This window comes from Heliangelus exortis, chromosome 6 (genome assembly GCF_036169615.1).
Source record: "Heliangelus exortis chromosome 6, bHelExo1.hap1, whole genome shotgun sequence".
Classification (NCBI taxonomy): Eukaryota; Metazoa; Chordata; class Aves; order Apodiformes; family Trochilidae; genus Heliangelus; species Heliangelus exortis.
Window position 1 is genome coordinate 20,983,817 of NC_092427.1, and position 25,859 is coordinate 21,009,675.

Consider the following 25,859-nt stretch of genomic DNA (forward strand, 5'->3'; position numbering starts at 1 on the left):
TGGTTTCTTTATGGGTGCCCAGCAAGAGGCTCCAGTGGCCTTGAAATGGCAGCTGAAATGGCCTTGGGAAAGTAATGGTAGTTTGACTGCTCTTGGCAAGCTTCTAGTGCTTCATCTGCATTTAATGGGGTTCTGGGTCAGGGTAACCTGGTGATTCTTCACCAGCCCTTTCCTCTGAGCCAGCAGAGACAGGAGGTCACTGGTACAGGCACAAACACAACACTATGGGCTCACAAGGACACACACATTTGCAGATCCCTTGAGCACGAGTACAACCCCTTCTGTCTGCCCAGCACCCCTTCCCAGATCATTAAGTTATTAAGAAGATATGAGGGACTGCAGTGATAAGATGCAGGGCTCAGCAAGATGGGTGTCTGACTGGCCCCTTTTCACATGCAAAGGGCCTGTTATATACCCCTTTCTGCCTGTTCCTCTGCTGTTCCTTTTCCTCCTCAGTTGGCAGAGTCCCACAAGCCCCTCTCCAACATCCCCCAACCTCAGGTTTTACCCTTGTCACCTGCACAGTCCCAGTTCCCAAGCAGGTTCTTGATAACCCATTGATTAGTGTGGCTGGCAAGGTGTTTTTTTTTAATCATCTTTGTTTCCACAATATTTGCTACCTGGTTTAAACCTCTATATATTTTGTGTATGGCTTCCTCTTTCCTTGGTATCCCATTGAACAAGGCTACCCCATCAGAAAGCCTCCATGGGATCACATAAACACTCCCACATTCCACATATCCTTATCAATTAGTGTGACTGACCACATATGAGTGTCATTACTTCCCTTCTAATTGTCTTTTGATCAGGTTTTCTTCTCTGTATGTTCTTCTTATGGCTTCACTATTTTATTTTTTTTTATGGAAGAGGCCCTTGAGCAAATACCTTTACAAGAAGAGATGCTCTGACCTTCCACAGATCCTTGCTGTTCCAGACCAAGCCATGCTCCTTGCTGGAGATCTGAACGGGGTGTGACCAGACTGCTGGCCTCTTTGGAGGTTATTTTGTTCTAGAGATATGTTTTAGTATGCCACCAAGTCTTTTTATGAATCTGGCACAAAGCTTGCCACACTTCTGTTCTTAATCTGAAGGCTGGGGAAGGTGGTGTAGTGCTCAAGTGCCTGTGGAGTTGGTGTGAAATGTAGCCAAACATCCCAACCACGTCCCAGGCTTTCACATCTGTCCCTGAATTGCAGTATTATATGAATCTCATGTGGCATGCAAGCTACCCCAGTGTTGTCTTGGGAGTCCTTAGATGAAATTTTTAACATTTTGTTCTGTTTTTATGCTTTGCAGAGTCTATATAGCCTTCTTTTATTCTTTTTTCTGCAGAGAGCCATGCCTTTGGAGTGGGCTCTTCTCTCTGTGGAACAATAATGCCAGCCTGGTTTGAAATGCTCTGGTGTTGGCCATTCCTGAGAAACAGCATTGCTGTTCCCATGTTACACCCATTTGTCCTTCCAACTTTTGGTGAACACTGGCTTTCCATAAGTGATGGTTCCAAGTGGCCAACTTTTGAGTGCAGGTGCCTTTTTAAGCATTCACGTGACACTAAGTCAGTGCAGAATAAATGGGATTTACTTTCAAAAGGTAGGGACAGCTCCACCATGCCAATAACTCAGGTTGCACCATGATGAAATGCACTTTCCAACAAATCTCTCCTGTTCCATGCAGAAGGTGGGAAGGAGGCAGAGGACTTTTTTGTGTTCTTCCCTTACCTAACAGTGATAAAAGGAGCAACTAAGATCCCAGGTTTACCCAAGAAGTTGGAGTGAGTCACTGTGGACTGACTTATACCTTGCACAGTAAACAATGCTGAATGAATCAATTGTGCTCCCCCTCATATTTTTGAATTTTCAAAATTTCTTTTTAATAACTGGCAATATAAATACATGGGGGGGGGGGGTTGTGCAAACTCACTTTTTGCTTTGGGTGTTATTTGCCATCACACTCTATCATTCTCTTTATGACTACTGCTTCCTGCTACTGGTACCATTTCTGTTTTCTCTGGAACACCCTAAATAAATTGTCTTTTCCATTTGCTACTTCTTGGGCTCCAGAATTTATATATTCTTACACAGGAATGCTTCACTGGGGCTGGAGGATGCATGTTCCTGTGTCTGGGAGGGATGCTTTTCAGTAGCAGTATCACCGGACAGGCAAGCTCAGCGCTCACAGTTGAGTGCAGATCTGGAGTTAGAGCTCACCAGGTTAACTGGCTGCTAACCTTGCTTTCAGGAAAATATACTATTATTTTGCAAAGTAATGTAAAGGGAATTGAAGTATTTGCTGTTAGCATAAATAAAATTTTGTTCTGTGCTTTGGTGCAAACTAAGCAATGTTCTGTCACAGACAGGGAGATCTGTCACAGACAAGGCTGCTGTAGAGGGCAACTGAAGGGCGTCAGCTTCCAAAGGTGACTTATTTACTTTTTAATCCAACAAACTTTAAATTCACTTATTGTCTGGATTGCATATGTAGACTGTCCTTGGCACAGGACAGTGGACAGAAACCTGAGGGATTGGTGCTCATGTGCTGCATCTACTCAAAGCTTCTGGCATACTGCTGGATTGAGTTCCTTTTACACCCCAGTTAGTTTTCTGTGGGATTGAAATGTTTCTTTTTAATGTCCTGCTGAATTTGTAAATGCACTGATTAGACTCTGGTCATTATACATAAAACACTGAATAGCACAAGTTCCTCAGCACACCCATCAGAGATGGGAAGGGAAAGAGTTAAAACAAGGCAATGAATTGCATGGGAAAGAGTTGAAACAAGGCAATGAATTGCATAGAATGGTGTATAAGGCATGTTGCTTCCTCAAAGCTTTTTGAGGTTCTTTTTGAGGTGGGGAAAGAAAGAGGGTTCTTTGTTGTATGAAATCAGATACTATTTTTTCACACTGAGTCAATACACTTCCTAATTCTCTATGCTGGAATCAGGCATTGGAATGGGCTGCCCAAGGAGGTGGTGGATTCTCCATCCCTGGGGGTTTTTAAGAAGAGACTGAATGTGCCACTCAGTGCCATGGTCTGGGAACCACAGTGGCGGTGGATCAAGGGTTGGACTTGAGGATCTCAGAGGTCCTTTCCAACCTGGATGATTCTGTGATTTGAACAACCTCTGCCTTGCATTACAGAGGTGCACTGAGTGCCCTTGCCATTTTTATCTAGTGAAAGAAATGACCATTTCTCCTTTGTTTCCCCCTCCATTATGTTCCTTCAGGTCTCTATGGGCACCATGAGACACCGAAGAAATGGGAATTTTGAGAGTTCCAGGCTCCTCTATTCCAGTATGTCACGCAGCATAGATGTGTCCTGCAGTGATGGCGTGAGTATCTGCTCAGCTCCAGAGGATATGAACCAGATGATGTCAGGAGAATGAGGAATCATTTGTCAGTTTTCCCTTTATGGAGAAGTTTTCCTAGCTAGTGACCCTTCAGGAAGTAGTAGTGCTTTGTTGACAAGGTAAAAGTCTAAGGATGCATTGCATTCCTATTGGTCCCTGTGCCTTTTTATTGTAGGTTCTTAGTCACTTCTGGTTTTAAATCCCTTTCCACATTTCAGTTACAAACAAATTCTCTATTTTTATAAAGAAGAACCCAAACTTCTTCATGCAAACAATCTATAAGGAAGTTAAACATCCTTTGAAAAACCTTTGTTTGCTCATCACAGGTACTGTCTGGCAGAGGTCTTGCTTCTGATGGGCTTGCAAGAGGCCTAATGACCAACTCTTAGGGCTTGAGCAAGTGGGTCCCCCCTCCCTTTTCTTTTTTGCACCTTGCATCATTATGGCTTTTACTGGTTATTTATATTCTCTTCCTTTGTTTTGGATATTACAGTCCTTTTCAAAGAATATACTTCCACTTTGAATAACTTCCTCTAACTGCTGTTTAACTACAAGTGTTCTCTCAAAATGGTAAACCCAACTATAGCTGTGTGTTTTCCCTATTTGTTCCAAGCTAAATCTTTGCTTGCAAATCCATGTGTGCTTAAAAACAAACAAAAACCCCCAAACCTTTATCAGTAAGTGGGAAATTCTTTTGTTTCCTAGCTTACAGAGGTAAATAAGGTGTGAATTTGCTTCTCTCAAGTTTGAAAGCTTCTCCTGCACTTGTGGATCCAAGATTAATATGAGAGTTAATGGCTAAATAAGTTGGAGAGACTTTATATTCCACTGGGCTCACATAAAGTATGGTTTCAGCTGGTCAGGTCTCAGGTGTCCTGCTGGGGTCTTTTTGTACTGGATTAAAATAGCCTCCACACAGGAGGACGTTATTATCTTTTTAATTTTTTTTTTTTTCCTTAGGAAAAGAACAGGGTTTACTATAGTCTTTTAAGCAGTAATTAGACCAGAATTAACCACTGCTTTAAAAATACTGTCAGTGCTGCAAGTTCTTTGGAAATGTGGCAGCTCATGCAAATAGAAATGCTGCACAGTCTACAGGTAACCATCTTGTGCTACTGAGTTCAATTAAGGTGTTTTCTATGTAGGTCTTCTGGGTTATAAACTGAATGTAAAATAGGCTGTCCAGTAACACTTAAGACATCAAATCTGCTCAATATTTGGTTTTAGGAGAAAGCCAAATTTTTTGACTCTTTCTATCTATCAAGCACAATATATCCTAAAAATATTGATCCCACATGTTTTTTTGGCATGCCTATCTGTGGATTTTAGCAGTCTTTTGTGTCCTGCCAATTCTCATCAGTACTTTCTAGTTGCCTCCCACCCCCTCTCCCCCTTTGAGAAAGGAAACTTGAGAATTTGCACCAGTTTTACTCTGTGTCCAAACTGACTATGCTGTTTCTGTCGTCTCTTCTGTTTCATGAGATATTTGAAGTTATTTTTTTCTTTTCCAAGGATTTGGTCAACTTCATCCAAGAAAACTTCAAGAAGAGAGAATGTGTCTTTTTCACAAAAGACACCAAGTCAATGTAAGCAGACATTTTTCTCTTGTTTAACAGGCATGGGAGGCTGGGAGGTGAGAGTACCTCTGCCACGTGACAGGGCTTGGGCAGGGTGCAGCATTTTTGGATTTTTGTTAAGGGTCTGAATCTAGCACTGCAATCTCATCTTGCAGTGGTCTTGCTTGTACAACTCCTTTCCTTGTCATTGCTTGTTTGCATGTGTCTGGGGTATTCTGCAGTCATGGTCAAAAAAGCTGGAAGTCTGATGGTCAGACAGGCACCCTGGAATGCTTCTTCCAGCTCTAGACAAATGATCTCCAAATTATTCTGAATATATATCCAGTCAGTAAAAAAATTTTGAACATACAGATTATGTACACTGTCTACTGTACTAACATTTCATGCATTATAAAACATTAAAAATAACTTGGAAAAGGATGATATAAAGATAAAATAAACATTATTTTAAATTCTTTTAAAGTTTATTTAATGTATCCCCCACTATGGAGTGCACTGCTCTTGGCTATCAGGAGTCTGTGTGAAAACTGGAAATGCATCAGTTTGAGTTACTCCACAACTAACTTGGTATTGGCATATAAGAATGTATGTATGTAGCAGAGCTTTGCATAACTTAAATTTTCCTTTTAAACCCAAATCACAAATTCCATGCAACAACAAAGATACAGGCATCAGTTCTCTTAAGACAGGATATTATAGTTGCTCTGTATTCAGGCACAAGTTATTAAATTCTTATACAATGTAAATAATTTGAGGACCACAACATTCCTTTTGGGGTTTTGGTTTGTTTGGGTTTTTTGTGGTTTTTTGGTGCCTTTTTGGGTTTTTTTGGGGAGGTGTTGTTTTTTTTTTATAACCTCAGGAGGAAAGTGGTCAGACTAGTGTAATTGCAGAAGCCCTCATATAGAGCCCTCAGGCCTCTCTGTAGCTCCTGCTCTGAAGCTGGGAGGATCAGACACTTCTGGGGGTGTCTGATGCTGAGTTCTGGTGCATTATTTCTGTGCACAGTTGCAGGGTTTCAAATTAAGCTGCTGGTGAACTTACCTCGGTTTGTGATAATGAAAGAGGTTCATCCAAGGGTGTCAGCTCTGTGTCTGGTTCCTGAGATGGACTCCACTCCATTGCCCAGTGCCAGACAGAAATAATAGGGTGTCAGGAGGAGGAATGATCAGATACTGATCTCAGCAGAGAGTTGGTTCCTTCTAACTGCTCATTTATCAGGTCCTAAATTCAGAGTCCTGTGCACAGCTAAGTCCGTAGCTCCACCTACTGCTTGGCTTTGAGTTGTGTTTGTACAACCCTGCTCCTGGACTTTGGCCTTTGATGTGACTGCTATAGTAGGCACCCTGTATTGCTGCTGGCTTCAGGCTTGCTGCAGAAGAACACTTCTTGGAGAATTTCCACTTCTTGGAAATGTCCCAGTTGAGCAGAGGTTTTAAAGGTGCTGTCAGATGTGGAAAAAAAAATCAGTCTCTTTTTAATAATATCCCAGCTTACTTTTCTGTGCTCAGGATGGTGACTGTGGGGTTTCGTATCCATTAATTCTCTTTTTCAGGGGTAACTTATGTAAATGTGGATACCCTGAAAATCAACACATAGAGGGCACTCAGATTAATACCGATGAAAAATGGAACTACAAGAAGCACACTAAGGAACTTCCTACTGATGCCTTTGGGGATGTTCAGTTTGAAAACATGGGAAAAAGAGGAAAGGTAAGTTACTGTATTTAGGGTATTCATCAGACCCCGGCTGGGTGTTCTTTGCTTGACAGCAATGCCAGTGGAAGCCCCTGAAAAGTGTGGAAAGTGAAGCTAAAATTTATTTTATTCTGATAGGAATGGAAGGAGTTAGACAAGATGGTTTGTCAGGCCCTGAAAATGGGTAACAAAGAATAATTTTTTTTGTGTTGTTTGTTTTGTAAGCTGATGTCATGGTTTAGGCCCAGCCGGTACCAACTGGGCCTCTCCTCCCTCACCCCCACTGTGGGACAGGGAGGAGAAAATCCACCCGAAGGCTCCTTAATGGAGACAAGGACAGGGAGGTTTGCATTCCCCAATTACAGGAGCAGGCAAAAAAAAGGCAGGTTCAACTTGGGGGAAAAAACCCATTACCAACCTAATTTAATCTACAAGGAGAAAGAGGAAACACAGCAAGATCTTAATATATTCCCTGGCCCGCATCCCTTCACTGCCGCCTCCCCTCAGGGCACAGGGAGGGGCAGGGGGGTTCAGGGTCAGTTCCCCACACGGTGTTTCTGCCGCTCCTTCCTCCTCAGGGGGAGGACTCCTCACATTCTTCCCCTGCTCCAACGTGGGGTCCCTTTCATGGGAGAGCCCTTCACAAACCCCTCCGAGATGAGTCCCTCTCAGGAGGTGCAGTCCCTCAGGAACTGCTCCAGCCCGGGCTGCCCACAGAGTCACGGCTGCTTTGGGAACAGTCACCTCCTCTGACACGGGGTCCTACACAGCTGCAGATCCACATCTGCCCCTCTCTGCAATCCTGCACAGGCTGCTGCTTCACATCTGCCACCTGTGACACTTCAGGGGCTACAAATTCACATTTACCCCACCGTGGTCCTTCAAGGACTGCTCCACTGTGCTTCTTCAGGGTCTGCTCCTCCATGGGCTGCAGAGGCACAGCTGCCATCTCACCGAGGGCTTTGGGTAAATCTCTGCTTGGGCACCTTTCTCTCTCCTTCTTCACTGACCTTGGGATCTTTTCTCTGGCACTACTCTCTCACTTCATCCTCTACTCAGCTCTGCAGGTCCTTTTCTTTTAATTTTGAAGTTTCTTTTTCCCCTACTTGGATATGTTATTTGTTGGGGTTCATCCAGCTTCCCATATCTATTTATCAATATGTGATATCAAGAATGTTTATCAATATGGTGATAGGTTCTTTATAAATATAAATATTTTAAAATATATAAATTATTATTTATATAATAATGAATTATTATTTATTTAGCAACCCCCGTCCTGTCTGCCTCCCATCCCCTTCCAAAACACCACTGCATTAACCCAGGATGATGTGAGTTATCTGAAAAGAGGTTATCTGTTTCCAAGCATGGCAGTAGAATTGTTGAATATGGGTGATGTTCAATTACTGTTTTTCCATGTATCTAGTTTTATTTTAATTGCTTTGTAATAAAATTCTGAAAGTTTGGAGCTAGGAGGAAATAATACTGAAGATAGCTCTGTGATGTCTCTCACTGGGGCTCTGTACCCTGCCTGTGTCAGTGTGCAGCTACAGAGGCTGTTTTGTGGTCCTTGTTTATACAGAAATGTCATGGTGCTGAGGAGCTGCTTGGTATCCTTTACCCAGCTTTGGTGGTGAACCCAACATGATAAGCTTAAGTGCCTGAACGATCAGGCTCTGGATAAAGATGTTTTAGTCCTGAATGTCTGACTTTAACACCAATAAGAGACTTCCAATGTTTTTTTTGGAACACTGCATCTTTCCATTGTGAACTTATTTGTGCTTTAGAAAGAAAATGGTGTGAGGCGGAGCACCAGTGCAATTCCTGGAATCAGAGGATGTATAACATGCTTTGCTTTTGAAGGTGCAGCAGGATCTATGAGGTGATAAGGGATTTCATATCTGTAGGGGTGTAAGACCTTTCTTCTGAGGATCTGTATTCTTCAGTGCAGAAGCTGCACGTGCCTACCTGCTACATTCCATAAAATCATCACTCATGCTTTGTAGTGGTTTTACCATTGCCATTACAGTGCCAGCCTGCAGAGCATGCAGGCCTCCATCCCCTCTTCCCTACCTGTTCTAGTGCAGAACCTCACTGTTTGCTCATGGATAGTCTTCCTTCCATGCAGTTGTGTCTTAGGCCTTGGGCTGGACACTGGAGGATGCTGTGGATTGTTGGAATGGGTCTTGGGCTTCCCATACCCTCATAGAGTAATTTAATTTGTAAGGGCTCTCTGGAGTTTTCTTGCCAAAACTTCTTGCTCAAAGCATGTCCATATCAGCCAGGTTGCTCAGGCCCATAACCATTTCAATACTGAGTATGTCCCAGACTGGAGATCCTATAATGATGGTAAATTCAACAAGGATGTAATTCCACATCAGTGGAACTTAAGAGATTTTTTTTTTATTGTTATGTTTGGGGTTTTTTCCAAGGTTTTTCCTTGGTGTGGGGACAGTGGAGGGCTGTAAAGAAGAAAATAGCTGGTGCCTCTGTTCTGATGATTTATGCTGATCCTGTGTGAGGAGACACATGTGGCTAAGCTCACCTGTGTGTTTTTGCCCAGGCAGCCAACAGCATCCTGTCTGGTGTCAGGAACAGTGTGGCCAGCAGTGATTGGGCCCCTGTAGTGTGCACTGGTGAGGCCACAGCTTGTGTACTGTGTTCTGTTCTGGGCCCCTCTTGACAAGGAAGAGGTGGTAGAGTGAGTCCAGAGAAGAGCAACGAGGCTGGTGGAGGGTCTGGAGAAGAAATCCTCTGAGGAACGGCTGAGGGAACTGGGATTGTTTAGCTTGGAGAGGAGAGGAGGCTGAGACCTTACTGCTCTCTACAACTACCTGACAGAAGGTTGTAGTGAAGTGGGTGCTGGCCTCCCAAGTAAATAGCAATAGGACTTAAAGAAATGGCCTGGAGTTGCACCAGGAGAGGTTTAAAGTATTAGTAGGTACTCAACTATTTTAGTAGGTGCTAAAATGGGCTACCAGGGAGCTAGTGGAGTCACCATTTCTGAAGGTTTTTTAAAACTGTGTCAACTTCAGGACATGCTCTAGTGGGCATGGTGGTATTTTTTTTGTTTGTTTTCTTTGGGTTTTTTTTTTTTTTTTTTTTTTTTTGGTGGGTTTTTTGTTTGTTTTTTTTATGTGTTTTTTTGTGGTTTTTTTTGTTTTTGTTTTGTTTTTGTTTTGTTTTTTTTTGTTTTTTTTTTGTTTGTTTGTTTTTTGTTTTTTGTTTTTGTTTTTGTTTTGTTTTTTTAGGGTTGACAGTTGGACACAGTTATGGTCCAATCATGATGATTCTGTGATTCTAAATGACTGAGATTTACCACCAGTCCAATGAGGCAATCAAAATTAATGAGGAAAATGAGAACATGTTATGTTAATAAATTGTCTTTTTAATGCAAACTAGCAGAAACGAGGTATTTTAGTTAGGAGAGGGCTGAAGGTTTTGAGTGGTGCTTGAACAGACCCAGGTCTTGAACAGACCCTTCACATATTTCTTGATATGAATATTTTAACCTGACACTACTGTAAGCTTTTGTGTCCCTTTACTGAAAGAAGAAATGGTTCATTCAGTTGCATCATTTCTGAGTTCTCAAACCTTGTGTGTTCTTTCCTTAGGCTGTGTCACCCTTCCTGCCTTGCAAATCGGTTTGTGTGCTCATAGTTGTTTTAAGAGGATTCTCAAGGCCACTGTGCATATCTCAGACCATACTTTGTTCAAATACTGCAGATAAGTGTCCTAATCCATCCCCTCAGGATGTAGGCTGGAGTTACACCTCTATCCCACCTTCTTATTCCCTATACTGCAAGGCACCTGCTGGGCTTACACATTGCAGTATATTTTGTTTTGGTCTCGTATGATGTGGGGAGAATTTCAAGCCCAAGGTAACCTAAGGTAACCTAAGCCAACTATTATCAGCGAGGGATGGGAATTTTTATATCCTTCACTGCTCTTTTTAGGAAAGATGAGTCCAAAGAGGTTCTGAGCAGAAATATTAGACGTAAACAGACTGGTGTAAAAAAACTCTACCTTCTGTAAGTCCTGCTTGCACACTCGGATTTTTACTGCGGTGTTTCTCAGCTCCTGTGACACCCAAGGACATTGCAGTTGCTTTATTTTATGTTCTGTCGGCTTCTCTGGGCTCCCTCTGATTTCGGGTGCTGGCATGGCCTGTGTGGGAGGGGTGGATGGTGGTGGGTGGGCTGTACCAGCCGGCTGTACCACCAGATGGCACCAGTGTACCTCGGAGAAAAAGTGTCTGAACCCAGGGGTTCACCCACTTGAGCAGAGCCTGCAAAGGACTCTGGAGCTGCCAGAGGTGTAGTTGCTGGTAGGTAGAATGTATAGATGAAAATAACGAGTCACTTGAACTGGAAACCTTAACTGCTGATGGAACAGAGGTGGTCATATAGCTACAAGGTGTATCAGGTGCCTTTAGCAGTAATGCCTTCTTACTACTGAGCTGAAGAAATTTGCTGTGGGTTCACCAACTCTGTGAAGCAGTGAATGCTTCTGGCAGGTTCTCTTCTCCTATGGGGGACGCTCTCCTGAAAAACACCTCAGGCTTCGTGTTGTTCATGCTTAGAAGAGCAGAAACTATTGGGAGTCCTTTGGCTCTCTGGTGTGGGTGCTGGAGCCTGCTTGGCTTTCCTTTGATGTGCTGGTTTCAGCCAGGTGCAAGAACTCCTCCTGGGAACCTATCCTGGAACAGATGAGTATGTTCTTTAGTTCAAGTGAAATGGCTCTCACAATAGGACATTTCTTCCTGAAACTAATCCCTTGGTTTTGCTCTCCTGCAAACACTGGGCATCCTATAAAAAATCCTCTTGGGTTCAGGTCCAAGTTGCTGCTTTTCATCTCCTAGTACAGATGATATAACCATTACTGTCTTCCAAAAGCCTATCATGCTGAACTACTTAAAGTGATGAAATTATATGGAGCCTTTTGAGCAGCATAGCTAGAGTGCCGTTTACATAAATAGAGAAACAGCAGGTCTATCCGAAGCCAGCTTATCTGGTGTGCTTTATGGCATCCTCACACAGTGTTCTAGCTTTAAGACATATTTGATAAAGTTGTTGTGTGTTATACTTAAAATGCTGTTGTGGGTATATGCTGTTATAGGGACACCATATGCATGGAGCCTGGAATTTATAATTCATTGAATTAAGGCTTGAGTAGTGTAATCAAAATAGAACTGTAATTATTATTATTAGTTCACTTGTTACCACTATAATGGAAGCTTTCAATTGAATTCCTACAGTTAAAATCATTATTTCATAAACTTCCTTGGTGGTGTGTTCATCGTTGCAGTGTTACTTGGAATCCCAAGGTCTATGCTATTGCTTTCCTCAGGTGGAGGGTGGGTTAGGTGCCTGGTGCTAGGGGGAAGATAAAGATGCTTTAGAAGAAGAAACAAAGACTTCATTGTCACTTCAAGTGTTGTCAACTGGCTGTTGGAGAAAGAGTGTACATTAGAGAAGAAAATGTAATTCCTGGTCTGTTCCCAGCTGTCAGTATTTATTCCTTTCTGTATTTGTTCTCGTTTGCTCTCACCCAAGTACATCCGCTTGTCGTGTGACACAGACTCCGAAACTCTCTATGATCTCATGACCCAGCACTGGCACCTGAAAACCCCCAACCTCGTCATCTCTGTCACTGGGGGTGCAAAGAACTTTGCACTCAAGCCCCGAATGCGCAAGATATTCAGCAGGCTGATCTACATCGCCCAGTCCAAAGGTAAAGACCTGGATGTGTGTCTGTATTTTTTTATAGCTGCGTAATCCTGTTGGAGAGGCAGCAGCTCTAAAGGGAAGCAGGACATTTGGTTTGTTCCTGCTTGGCTGGTGCACTCGGGACAAATCTGACCAGGCAGTTTGGAGGTTCCAGTGTCGAGAGCTCATCATCGGGATGCCCACAATGGCGTGGGTAAGGTGTGTGGCACATCTTGTGCTATTTGAAGAATAAATGCCTCTTCTGAGGGTAAGGTCTTGAGTGGGGCTTGTGGTATCTTACAGGTGGTGCATTAGGAGGGTGGGTAGTCCACTACGCTGTCCCAGGTTGTGGCATGTTGTCCCCAGGGGCCTGGATTTTCACCGGCGGCACGCATTACGGGCTGATGAAGTACATCGGGGAGGTGGTCAGAGACAACACCATCAGTCGGAGCTCAGAGGAAAACGTGGTGGCTATTGGCATAGCAGCCTGGGGCATGATTTCCAATCGAGAGTGTCTGATTCGCAGTAGTGATCATGACGTAAGAAACGTGTGGTTGGTGGGGAAACAAAGAGGTGGCTTTGGCTGGTTCTGCCTCACTGCTCCCAGCAGTGTCTCTGCTGATGCTATTGGCCATGTGATGACTGACTTTGGTGGTCAGTCAAGCTCTGCTTGTGTGTTCTGGTAAAGCAGAGCTCAGCAGCATGCTTCCCACTGCAGTATTTGTGTAGCACATCTGCCTACTTACCCTGATCTACTGTGTCCCAAGCAATGCAGCCAGCTTTTCCTTAGTGTGCATAGCAGTGAGATGAAACATCAGGTACTCTCCTCAGAGCAGGAGGAGATGGAAGTGTTTTTATGTTTGAGATGGCTGTGCACCTCAGGCTGGGAGGGCAGGACACTGGGGATTTCAGCTGTGGGCTTAGGACGTCTGTGTGGAAGTTCAGCTGCTCTAACTCCATGTCTGAGGGAGCATTAGGGAATAGACTTTTCCATGGTTATTTTAGCTGCTGTGAAATCCCCACACAGTAGCCTGGAGTGGGCATTTCCATTAGCTAAGATGTTGCAATTCTTGCTGCTGTTTCAGATGTTGCTCATCAGTACTATTATCCTATCTGTAAGATACCCTTGTCTTTTGGCCAGTAGATGGTGTAGAACACAGCTAAAAACCATCCTGCTAGGTAAATAAAAGCAGTTTAGTGAGGGCTGTAAGGAAGTTTGAGTGTTGAACTAATCATCTCAAGACGTCCCTTCCAAGCTAAAAAAATCTCTGATGCTGTGAGGTGTTGAAAGTAACTTTGCCACAGATCTAATGTTTCTGGTGGCTGAAGGAAACATTCATTGCTTAAAAGGATCTCTAAGATAATTTCAAGTAACTTGCACTGTTCCATTAATTGAGTTGATTTAGAGTGGATCGTCACAAATCAGATTGCTCTTTTAAAGAGAAAAACTTCCTCTGCAAATGTTTATGCTGTGAGTTGGAGGTTTCTCTCACTGCCTTCTGCTGCTCTGAGACTGTCAATGAGCAGTGTCTTGAGTCAGGTAATCCAGACTCCTAACTAACATGGAATAATTGATGGCTAGGGATTCAGCTGTTATTGGCTTGTCTTTGAAGGCTTGTGCATTACCTACCTCTGGATCTCTGTTAAATGATGCTCTTGTGATTCTAGGGGTACTACTTGGCTCACTACATCATGGATGATCTCAAGAAGGACCCCCTCTATTGCCTGGATAATAATCACACACATCTCTTACTGGTTGATAATGGCACCCATGGGCACCCTGCAATTGAGGCAAAAGTACGAACTCAGTTAGAAAAGTACATTTCAGAGAGGATTATCCCAGGTAGGTGGGGGGGGCCAGGGGTCAGACCTCCTTCTCCTCAGTCCCTGCACGCTTTGGGGGTGATGCACAGTGATTTAACAAAAGAGTAGTGGTAGTTTCCCTTGGGTGCTGAGTTGGAAGGATGTCTTAGCTCCACTGCATCTTGGGCACTTTCATGAACAACCAGGCTTCTTCAGAGAAATAACCCTTTCCTCATCTTTCTGTCTGTGATGATAGCCCTTTGTGGGTCACAGCAAGTGACCCATTTCTGACACATAGCCCTGCCCTCTCTTCCTTCTGGGCTTTCTGTTGGAAGCTGATTCCACTGCATACTTCCACGTGGCACTGAATTCCATGTAGCTGATGAATAATTACAGGGGGGCTGAAATTAGCCTTTTTCCAACGTATTAACCCGTGAGGGGATTGATCCATCTGAAACCTGCTCCTAAATAATTCCTCTTCCAGCTCCTTCTTTGCCAAAAAGATAAAAAAAAAAAAAAAAAAAGATTTTCAGGAAATTCTTAGTTAAATACTTGGGGTGTGGGTTTTTTATGGTGTATCTTAGCAGAAGTGTATCTGCTGTTATGGCTTCATGACAAAAACCCAGAATCATAATGAAACTTGCTATGTCACTAGTTCCCAAATTTATGGACTTGAAAATGTGAAGTTAGAGGTTTGGAATCTTCAACTTGTGATAAGAACCTTGAATCTAGACTCAAAATGGTCAAAGCATTAGATAAATAGAAAGAACCCACATGTTTTAGGGATGTCAGAGCTAGTAAAAATTGTGATTATGAGGAAGAAAAAAACCATCTGGTGAAGAGGGGGGTCTGAAGCCAGCTATGCAGAATATTAGGCAAAACTGAGTTTTCATTAAAAACAGGAAAAGCTTTTAATAGATTTGAAATCAACAGTAAATTACCATTGTAGTGTCTGCATGAGCTGCTTGTAAATTCTTTGATTGTAGTGAGGAAAAATAAGTTGTTCAAAGTACATTAATGGACTGCTTTTTTTTTTTTTTTTTTTTTTTTTTTTTTTTCGCATGTTTCAAAGAATCTAATTATGGTGGGAAGATTCCAATCGTGTGTTTTGCCCAAGGTGGAGGGAAAGAGACTTTGAAAGTAAGTTTATTCCTTTTACTTATTTTCAGGAGTGACAGTGGGGACATTGCTCTAATATTTAAGATGGATTGCTTCATAAGCAACATGATAAAGAGACATTCCTATTGTGTACTGAAGCTTGCCCAGCACTTGCTATAGAAAGACCTTGCTTGCAGTTGAGTTTAAACTTAGGAAGTTTGTTCCAGTTAAATTTTCTGTGCAGAAGTTCTGCATCAGGATGATATTCTAGAAAATTTTGGCTGGGACAGTTCAGTTGTTCCAGTTCTTCCATAACAAATCCAACACAAAAATGTTGTTCTTGTGTTTATTTGAGCAGTAACCAGGAAAGCCTTTGTCAGCCATGTAGCTCCTGATCCTTTCTATACAAATTTGCCTAAACTTTGATTTGAGAAGTCTTGGCTTTCCCAAGCTCAGTGGAAATGTGTACTTGTAATATACAGGTAACAACACTTTGTGCTGCAGATACTCCAGCTCAGAGTTTCTTTGAGCTGCCTTGTGATGTCTGCTCCTGAGAACTGCACCTAGTTTAAATCTGGGCAACTGAGCAAGGCAGGAGGGCTCTGTCTGCTGGCTCTGACCTTTTGAAGCCTAGAAGGGAAGGGAGGAGACATCATCTTCAAATAGATGACAGGAAGAGGATAAACAGAACAGGGAAGGCAGAAAGAAATTTCTTGGAAAAAGGTGTCCAAGTGACACTTAGGGAAGGGAAAAAAGAGCTGAGTTCTACCTCTGTCTCAATGTTAGGTGAAAGGATTTTTTCTTAGCCCTACCTTGCAAGAGTGATGATGAGTGGCCCGGGCAAGGAGGGTGGGACTGAAAAAGCAAAAGGACCTGGGACCAGGGGGTGTGAGATCAGGCTGTATGGGAAAGGAACAGCAACAGTGGGTGAGGATGAGATGGTTGGTACTAGCAGCAAGAAGAGAAGCTGCCATAGCCTGGGCTGAAGGACCTTGAGAAAGAACTGGGAGAGGGGCTGGATTTTGCAAGGGGGTAGGATACAATGATGGGAGTAGATCAGTGTTTGAGTTGGTAAACTAGAAGCAGGGTGAGATTTATAATTTTTTTGAAGAGGTGATCTTGGGGCTACAACCTTTTCTGACCAGAGCTTTGCTGTTAATACTGAGGCTAATCAAACCGGGTGACAACAACCAGCATTCAAAGCACAGTCCCTCTTATCACTCTATTGGTAACATTAATTAGTCTACACCACTCTGAAATTTCAGATCACTATCCCAGCCTCCCTGTATGTTTCCTGAGTGTTTTGATCCCATTCACAAGATTAGTTGTAGCTTTGCTCACAGGTAGATTGCAGATGAGTGCAGATGCAAAGCTCAATGTGTTAATTAGGGCTCCTAAGATGAAACGGAAACATCAGTTCAGGTTTCAGAGCAAAGCTTTGCTGGAAATGACACGTTGAATGTGCCCATCTCCTTTTAGATCTAAATTGCCAACATTTAAGAGAGGATTTGGCCATCACTGAGAGAACTGTTCCTTATGTGCCATGCAGTGTAGTTACTGGGGCAGCCTTTTGGTTACACGTGTATTATGGATAAGCCTCAAACCCACTGTAAAGAAATGATGCAGAACACAGACTTCCTGGCTAGCTAATCAGAATGAATAAATGCCACCTTAAATCAAATGCATAACTCCCACCAAGAGGTTCCACTGAGAAGTTATTGGATGAAGCTTCAGTAAGGGTTTATGCCTCTCTCTTGGCTATTCATTGGTGTTGCTAGTACACAGAGACACTCGTATCTGCCTTCTCACTCATTTGTAGGTGAAACCATCTTCTTAAGGAGTAAATAGTCTCTGATCAGCCCAAAGTGACACAGAAGGTTCTGTGCTGTAGATGTCTGTCCTTGCTATGCCTTGATTATAGTGGTGTTGGCCAGGAAGGATTTCCTCTTTCTCAGCTTCTGACTGGTACCTGATGACAGGAATAAGCTTTAGTAGAGGAGAAGTAAAACTCTTGCAAATTTCAATTTTAAGCTTCCTGTGATATAAAACATACACTTTATCAGAACCCTTCTTAAGCAAACCACTTCAGTCTGGTTGGTAAGGAAAAACATCTTGCTTTTGTCATGGACTCACTATTCAAGTCACAGAATGTGCTCATAGTTTTGTTGACTTCGTTTTTATTTTTTTTGTTCTCATGAAACTACCCCTTTGGATAGCCAATAGGTGTTCTGTCTTTCCAGTGACTGATGATAACTTACACTGGCTCCTTTTATTCAGCTTACATTCTGGTGGCTGTGCTCTCAATAGCAGTGATACAAATGAAATGTCTTTTGTTGTGGTGGCCTTTGCAACAGGAGGGATAATGGCCTTTCCATCATCATTTCAGCACCTTTTTTTTTTTTTTTTTTTTACGTGCTGATGAGCTGTGTCCCACATTGTTAACTGAGAAATCACATAAGTAGCTCTCTGGGGACATTCAGTAACCCTGGAGTTTGATGTTCTCATGATGCTACAGAGGTGATCTCTGTATAAAAGACACTGCTTGCATCTCCAGCAAATAAAGGCAGAGCCCTTATACTCAGCTAAGGTGTTACTTGAGTGTCATAATGTCTCCCGAATGCCATTTCCAACTGCCCGTTTTCCTGATCTGCTGAACAACTCTAAAACTGGGCAGATGGTGATTTCTGTCCCTCAGTTTCTTTGGGGCTCTTCACAGCTCTCTGTCACTAGGTGAATGCTGTGTTAAAAGATTTGCAATTGGTAAAGTGTCAGTGGGTAGGAAGAAACATTCTGGATATTGGGCTTCTGTTTTACTTCCCCAAGTCAAACCTCAAACCTTCAGACCTTCTTATGGAATAGTAGCCTCTAGTAACACAGCTGTGCTTTAGGTGATCACCTCTCCTTCTCTTGCTCTTTAGTCTATCAACGTGGCTATTAAGAGTAAGATTCCCTGTGTTGTGGTGGAAGGCTCTGGCCGGATTGCTGATGTTATTGCTAGCTTGGTGGAGGCAGAAGGAACTCTTGCTTCTTCATGTGTCAAGGAGAGCTTGCTGAGGTACCTGCCTCGCACCATTTCAAGGCTTTCAGAAGAGGAGACTGAAAGCTGGATCAAGTGGGTAAGTGTGTGCTGCTGCAGGGAACTAGCAAGAGTGATTTCTCTCTTTTTAAATACTGTTAAACACACAGCTCAGGGATGTGTAGTGGGAAGAAGCCCTGCACATCCTATATGCATCACCAGGTAGTAACATCCCTGATTATGGAGGTCAGTGACTGCTCTTGACCTGTTTCCTCCACTCTCCTTCCTTACCCTAACCCTAAAACCAGAAATGCCTGTTTTATAGGGATTGGAACAAAAAGGGTGGGGAATTGCATTATTTTTGTAAAGGCAGCATATGTCTGAGTTAAGGTCTGGGCACAGGAGAGCCAAGGCCAGATGGTATGTAACAGTCTGCTCCCTGGATGCTTGCAGTTCCTGGTGGATGTGCCTCTTGGCTGATGTGCTGGTTGGTGTCTCAGTTCCCTTGCATGCTTTGTGAAGGTGAAGAAATTGGGTATTTGCTGAATCGAGCCTCGCACAGTGAAATGCTGCTGAATTGCTCAGGGCCAAAGGGTTATCACTGCTACCCCATGGACTTCAAATTTTAGCACATCTACTTTAGGATTCTCTCATTTATTCTAAAAGTTTTTGTCATGCCTTAAAATATCAAGAATTCCCTTGCAGACTAGGAGTAGGGGCTTTGGGATGAGCAGCTTACTTGGTGACTATTTTGTCACAGTGGCATCCATACATCATCTCCACTGGGACACTTGCTAAATAAAGCATTGACTTGTACTGTGGTACAAGTGCCCTGTTGAGATTACAACACTGTATGGACACCAGCAAATTCTTCTTTGCCTCTGTGACCACAAGTAGAACCTTCAGGATGCAGTCACCATTTTGATCCCATTGTTTATCTGTTTGTTACAGCAGTGTTGTTTGGAGACAGGGGAAACTGGAGAACAGAGGAGAGAATCTGCTCTCTTGGCTTCCTTGGGCCAGAAGCAGGAAATGGGTGTAAGCCTCTGGTTACTTGACCTTCAGATGGGACTGGGTTTAGATAGGCTTCTGCCCTCTTGAACAGGAACAGAAGAAAACAGAAAAATGAAAATTTCTCAGAAGCCTTAGTTCCAACACTTCAGCTCTCTGAACAAGCCATTAACTTGAGCTAAATGACTTTCTCTGCTTTATCCTGGGATCTGATTCTGTTTTCCTCTCTTGATTTGTTATCTCCTGCCCATGCTTACAGTGGGGAGAGGTTGCACATTCAGACCTCAGTCCAAGTTCATACTGGGTCTTGGAAAATGTTATAGGGCTTCCTATACACTTAAGACCCTTTTCTTAGCTCTGCACCTCTCCTCTGACTTTTTTTATTTCTTTATTTATCTTATTAATTATAAGTTGTTTGCATACCCCAGAGAGGAGTTTAGAGACTCAAGCTCCTGTTTTCTTTGCTATGAACCAGACAAAGATGCTGCTATGGAAGCTTAAGGAGCTGTTGTTTCTGGTAAAGCCTGAATAAAAAAACCTCTTGATCAGAGCTTGGCAGAGTGAGTCCATGGGACAACCTGCAAGTTCCACTGAGTAACCTGTGCCACTTGTGACTGTTCTGAGCAGTGAGATCTCCAGAGCTATCTATAACCTCAACAATTTTCTGCTTCTGTATTAGGAAGCTCACTGGAAAAAAAGTCAGGAACAGGCATGGCCTTGTGCAGAGACAGTCCTGCAGCCTGGGGGCTGTGCTGTCCAAACCTGAAGAGGAAGAGCAGCCCTCTGAGCAGACTGTAAGCCTCTGGTCACCAGAAGGAGCTCCTTACTGGGGAGTGTGGAGCTGCTGAAGGCAATTATAAGGCTTGGTTATGTGAGAATTTATCTCTGGTTTTGAGAAAGCTCGAGGAGATAGAAGCTTTTCTCTAATGACCTGCTAGACATTTGTTGAATCTTGCACTGTCACAATCTGCTTTTTCTTTTGAGTGGTTCCCTATTACTGAGATTATATCTTTCTGGTTATGTTGTTTTCTGCATAGAGGGAATCACAGCTATTTGCTTTATTATCAGAGGATAATTAATCTTGTATTTGGTGACTTTAAAATAAATTTTATTATCTACTTCTATCTGGATTTGATTAAATTTTAACTATGTGGAAATAGGACTGATGAGAAAGTGGCTTTGTTGCAAAGAGAGGAGACATTGCCTTTAAAGATGCCATAGGAGATCAACTGCTAAACAGCCTAGATTGCTTTGAAATGGAACTTTTTTTCTTTTTGTAGATCAAAGAAGTCCTTGAAAGCCCTCATTTATTGACAGTTATCAAAATAGAAGAAGCTGGAGATGAAATTGTGAGCAATGCCATTTCTTTTGCTCTGTACAAAGGCAAGTGTTGCTTTTGTGTTTTGGTTTTGTAGTTGTTTTCTTTTTTACAGAGATAGAAAAATACAGCTGTTTATTTTCTAGAACAGTCTTTCCTAGAGCAGTACCATCTCTCTAAAGTTACACTCCTGCCATCTGAAGTGCTGTGGACAGCCTGCAGCAGCATTATGGGCCCTGTTAGTGTTGATGAGATCAAAACACAGTCTGGTTATTGGGATAGGCATTCAGCAGAGCTTTGGAGGTGCTGGGATAGCATCTCTGAGAGTAGTACTCACGTGTGCAACACAACAGGGAATCAGGAAGCCAAGCAAAGGATTTTTTCTGCTTACACTGCAGTAGTGGATTACTCAGCATCCAGCAATGTAGAATCAAGTATTTAAGGTTGTTTTTTTTTGTCTGGCATTCAGTGGGGAGAGAAGTCTCCAGATCATTGACAGTCAGTGTGCAGTGACTTGCTACTGTGAATAGTTCAGACTTGGGCTCTCTCTGCTAATCTGGCAGAGCAGAACTGGTGCTCAGTGAAGGGTGCTGGGCTGACTTCCATTTTCTGTCTGTGCATAGGGAAAGGCTATGAACATTACAGCTTCTCATGGCATGCACTGTGTGGAGCCCCACTGGGAATCCTGCTGAATTTCTGTTGTGTAGAGGATGCAGGACACAGAGGAGCCTGTGCTGACTTTGGTTGATGTGATGACTTTGGTTGATCAGGTGCTCCTAGCAGCATGTTTGGTGACCTATGTTAGATCATAAAAATAGTCTCTAAGCCTCCAGCATCCTCTGAAACCCAGTCAGGAAAATGCACTTGGGCCTGGGGAAAGACACTTGAAAGGGGTCTTGTCAAAAGCAGAGATGAGTAGGTATGCCAGGAAACTCTTCTGTCTCTTGTCTTAGATGATTGTTCCTCCTCTGCAGCTTTCAGCACCAATGAAAATGACAGAGACAACTGGAATGGGCAGCTGAAGCTGCTGCTGGAGTGGAACCAGTTGGACCTGGCCAGTGATGAGATCTTCACCAATGACCGGAACTGGGAGGTACAGACCACTTCTGTATGAGTACAATGGCACAGGACAGGGGAGCAATGGCAGGAGAGACATCATGACAGTAGCCACTATCTCAGCACCCCAACCTCTGTGATGATAAGTAAGAGTGTCTGTTCCTTCTTGAACTGGTTATTTTTGATTGTAAAGCTTATCTGCCTCTGCCATGGGTACTCTTAGCCATCTAACAAGGACACGTGCATAGAAAAAAAAACTGATTGTGCTGAAAATGTGGCAGCATGGAGGAAAATGCAGAAGTTAGGCACCTGTGTCAGGCCCTTAGGTAAGTTTTACGAGTCTTATGTGCTCCCTAATATTTCCTTTTCTGTTTTTTCCCAGTCTGCTGACCTGCAGGATGTCATGTTCACAGCCCTAGTGAAAGACAGGCCCAAATTTGTCCGTCTCTTCCTGGAAAATGGCTTGAATCTGAGAAAGTTCCTTACCACAGAGGTCCTTAGAGAGCTGTACACAAACAACTTCAGCAGCCTGGTGTTCAGGAATCTGCAGATTGCAAAGAATTCCTATAATGATGCACTCCTGACATTTGTGTGGAAGATGGTTGAAGACTTCCGAAGAGGTCTCAAAAGAGATGACAAAACCAGCAAGGATGAGATGGAGATAAATCTTTCAGTAAGTAATGAACAATATATCTCTTTGAACATGTCCAGAGGAGAACTACTGAAATGATCAGAGGGCTGGAGCACTTCCCCTGTGAAGACAGACTGAGCAAGTTGGGGTTGTTCAGCCTGGAGGAGGCTCTGATGTGACCTCATAAGGGCTTTCCAATATCTGAAGGGGGCCACAAAAAAGCTTGAGTAGGGATTTTTCCATGGGTGTGTAGTGAGAGGACAAGGGGAAATGGCTTAAAGTTTGAAGAAGGGAGATTTGGGTTGGGCATTAGGAAGAAAATTGTTAATTTGAGGGTGGTGAGACACTGGAACAGGTTGCTCAAGGAAGTCATTGCTGCCCCCTTGTTGGAAGTGTTGAAGGCCAGGTTGGATGGGGCCTTGAGCAACCTGGTCTAGTGGAAGGTGTGCCTGCCCATGCAGGGGGCTGGAGCTAGGTGATCTTTAAGGTCCCTTCCAACCCAAGTGATTCCATGATTCCACTGTAAATCCCCTGGAAGGAAAAAAAAAACCAAAACAACCCACAAAGATTGTTTTGTTTCTGGAATAGGAGGATTTGCTCTTTGCAGTCTTAGCCTTGTTAGATTTTACATACTGCCCTCTTTTACACATGTATTTAAGGGTCACTTAACTACAAGAAAAATGAGTGAATTTATTTGGGTATTAAGTTAAAATATTTTCTAGTAAAGCAATGAGTGCTCTAGTCATGCTTGTGATTTATGTCAATATAAATTTGAAGTCTGGTACGGAGGTGCCAACTGGGCCTGAAGGATTTGGACTCATCTATTGATACAGACACTTGCATCTTAGACCTTTCTTGTTGCAAGGTTGTCACACACCTCCTGGACTTTATTTGTTTTCACAAGTAAGACCAGATTTCTTAGTTATTGCAGCACAGTAAATCCAAACATCTGAGTTTTAAAATTAGAGCTCAGGCATTGGACCAGAAACTTCTGAAGTCAGATGCTGACTTCAGAGAAGCACTGCAATACATTTGCAGAAAGCTTGGCTTGAAAAGGATGCTTAGCTTTGAGGGTTTCCACCGTAGTTGGAATGGTGGATGGTATATCCTTAATGGTATATCCTTAAAAGTTCTGTTGTTAAGGAGCCATTTTGTGATGGCTTTGTCATCCCCAGGTACTAACTGCTCTAATGCAAAGAAGATGGTGGTATAGCAATTCCTCTTTATTTAGGTTTTTGTGAAGTTCAGGGTATTGCTTAAAGACAAAAGGCATATGAATGTAAAGTTAGTATTCCTTTTAGAGGATATTGATCTGTGTTGTTTGAACACAAAATCAAGCTGTGAATGAAACTATCTGAATTGCATGGGTTAAAGCAGAAAGTGACCCAAATGTCCTTAAATTAGTCCAACTTTAGGATTCTTCCACACCAAATAGGAGAATACAAAGCTTTAATGTAAATATAAAATGCAAAATAACTTAAATTAGTGTGTGACAAGTGCCAGATAGCAGAGAGAAGGGATTGGTGGGCTGCCTGTATAAGTAAGAAAATATGAAAACAGAAGAGTGGCAGGCTAAAGGTTTCTTCCACTTGGAAACAGTTTAGTAACCATAGGTCTGAGGAGTTGTTGCTCTTTCTTTCAGGATGAGTGTCCTATCACAAGACATCCATTGCAAGCTCTGTTTATCTGGTCAGTTCTTCAGAACAAGAAAGAGTTGTCTAAAGTCATTTGGGAGCAAGTAAGTTGAATTCTTCTTCATTCCTCTTGGCAAACAGCACAGTGTTGCCCTTGTCTTTGGTTGGCCTTTGAAGGCTCTGGATCTATCTCCAAACAGAAAGCCACAATAGATAATTGCTAGATGGGTCTGCAAGTAGGTTTAATGTTTGGGTCTGCAAGTAGGTTTAATGTTACCCATTTTGTGTTTGGATTTCATGCTTTCCTACTGTCATTTCTGGGTTAGCAGTCCAGGTAGCATTTACCTACATACATAGTTGTATGTTCTCATCTGGGTTCAAACTTGGATGTGTTCTGATCCCAGGCATTTCATTGCAACCCATTTCTAATTTTGATTAGGAAGTACATTTAGAGATGTTTGTATCAGTACATAATTCACAGGCTGTAAGTAGGACTAAATGCAAGCAAAGCTAAGGATGATCCAGCTAATGTTGGTCTTAGTGTGTAACAGAGGGGCTTCTTCCTTGTATGTGTGGATGTACCTTGGTCTGCACATCCAAAACAGGGAACTACTTCCTTGCTCATGTGGATGATTTGAATGGAATGGGCTAACACACTCTGGATGGTTCTGGTTACGCTCAACTAGGCTGGTGGGCAGTAAAATGGTATTGTAGCTCTTGGCAGAATAGACCCTCCTTGTGAATCTTCAGCCAGAGATGCAAAGGTGATTTATAACTACTAAACACAAAAGCTTTTCAGACTGGTCACAGTGCTGTTATCTCACCAATACACTGATGTTTACCAGTCATTTTGAAGAGCTGGATCTTCATTTGCTGGACCTTCTCAGTCTTGACTGAGAACTAAGCAGCTATTTAAAAGGGGGATAATTTTTCAAAACCATCACACTTCTTTAGCAGAAAGCTTTGCATGACTTAACTCTCTCTCCATAGACCAGAGGCTGCACTTTGGCAGCCCTTGGAGCCAGTAAGCTCCTGAAAAGCATGGCAAAGGTGAAGAATGATATAAATGCTGCTGGGGAGTCTGAGGAACTTGCTAATGAGTATGAGACAAGGGCGGTAGGTAAGTGCATCTTTAAATCCCTTCAAAAATTAATGGAAAGGGTTGGGAAATGGTTTTCTTTCTTGGAACACTACTTGTTTTAATGGTATCTAGGTCTGATATGTATTAGTGATTGCACACTGATACTTTTATTTTGTGCAGAAAAACAAATTGATAACCTTGTTGGGTTTATTCTGCAAAATGCAAGGCAAGATAATTCATTTGAATTGTCTGAAATGCTGCCCTGAAATTCAGCCTGATTTATAAAGAGGAGAAATGGCATCTCAAAAGGAAGTAGAAAGAGAGCTTTATTTAGAACACTAGATATCCAACATGAAATGCTTCCCTTTAATGCCAAAATGTGTTTCTGCTGCTAGGAAATCACTTCCACACCATCTGTTCCCAGTAGAAAGCATTTGTCCTGTCTGAACAGTTTGCCTCCAAGAGTGGTGGTGGTCAGGGGGGGTTGGTAGGGAATTTTTTCACTGGAAAGAAAAGCTATCTCACTCTAAAGGCAAGGCTAAGAAGGATTCCTATAAATAGCAAGGAGAAAAGAGACTCAGAGAAGCTTTCTGTGTGAGTGCTGGTAGTACTCTGGTTGAGAAAAGCCTGAATTGAGAAAAGTTGAATTTGCAGAAGTTCTTTTGGAGACTGAGAATAAATTGCAGGTAAGAAGTAGATTGAATTGCTAAATTCTGAACTGATGACAAACAATATCAATTTGACAAACAATACCATTACTTGTTGGGGAATGGAGGTCTAGCTCAGGTGTTTTTCTTTTGTATGACCTTCAAATTCTCCATTTGCAAGGATTGTTTTTTTTTTTTTTTAGACTTCCATTTCATGAGCAATAGTGCTAATGT

General features: G+C 42.6%; 1 protein-coding gene across 1 annotated transcript in view; it reads left to right on the plus strand.

Moving 5' to 3' along the window:
- The first annotated feature begins 3,213 nt into the window (after positions 1 to 3,213).
- Positions 3,214 to 25,859, plus strand: part of TRPM8 (transient receptor potential cation channel subfamily M member 8) — a 44,800-nt gene continuing 22,154 nt past the window's right edge. Inside the window, exons 1-13 of the mRNA XM_071747096.1 lie at positions 3,214 to 3,330; positions 4,861 to 4,934; positions 6,481 to 6,637; positions 12,178 to 12,355; positions 12,697 to 12,869; positions 13,999 to 14,173; positions 15,206 to 15,273; positions 18,150 to 18,347; positions 20,539 to 20,641; positions 21,551 to 21,669; positions 22,015 to 22,305; positions 23,906 to 24,001; positions 24,888 to 25,017. Of these exons, the coding sequence (XP_071603197.1) occupies positions 3,214 to 3,330; positions 4,861 to 4,934; positions 6,481 to 6,637; positions 12,178 to 12,355; positions 12,697 to 12,869; positions 13,999 to 14,173; positions 15,206 to 15,273; positions 18,150 to 18,347; positions 20,539 to 20,641; positions 21,551 to 21,669; positions 22,015 to 22,305; positions 23,906 to 24,001; positions 24,888 to 25,017 (1,879 nt within the window). The remainder of the gene's footprint in view (positions 3,331 to 4,860; positions 4,935 to 6,480; positions 6,638 to 12,177; positions 12,356 to 12,696; positions 12,870 to 13,998; positions 14,174 to 15,205; positions 15,274 to 18,149; positions 18,348 to 20,538; positions 20,642 to 21,550; positions 21,670 to 22,014; positions 22,306 to 23,905; positions 24,002 to 24,887; positions 25,018 to 25,859) is intronic.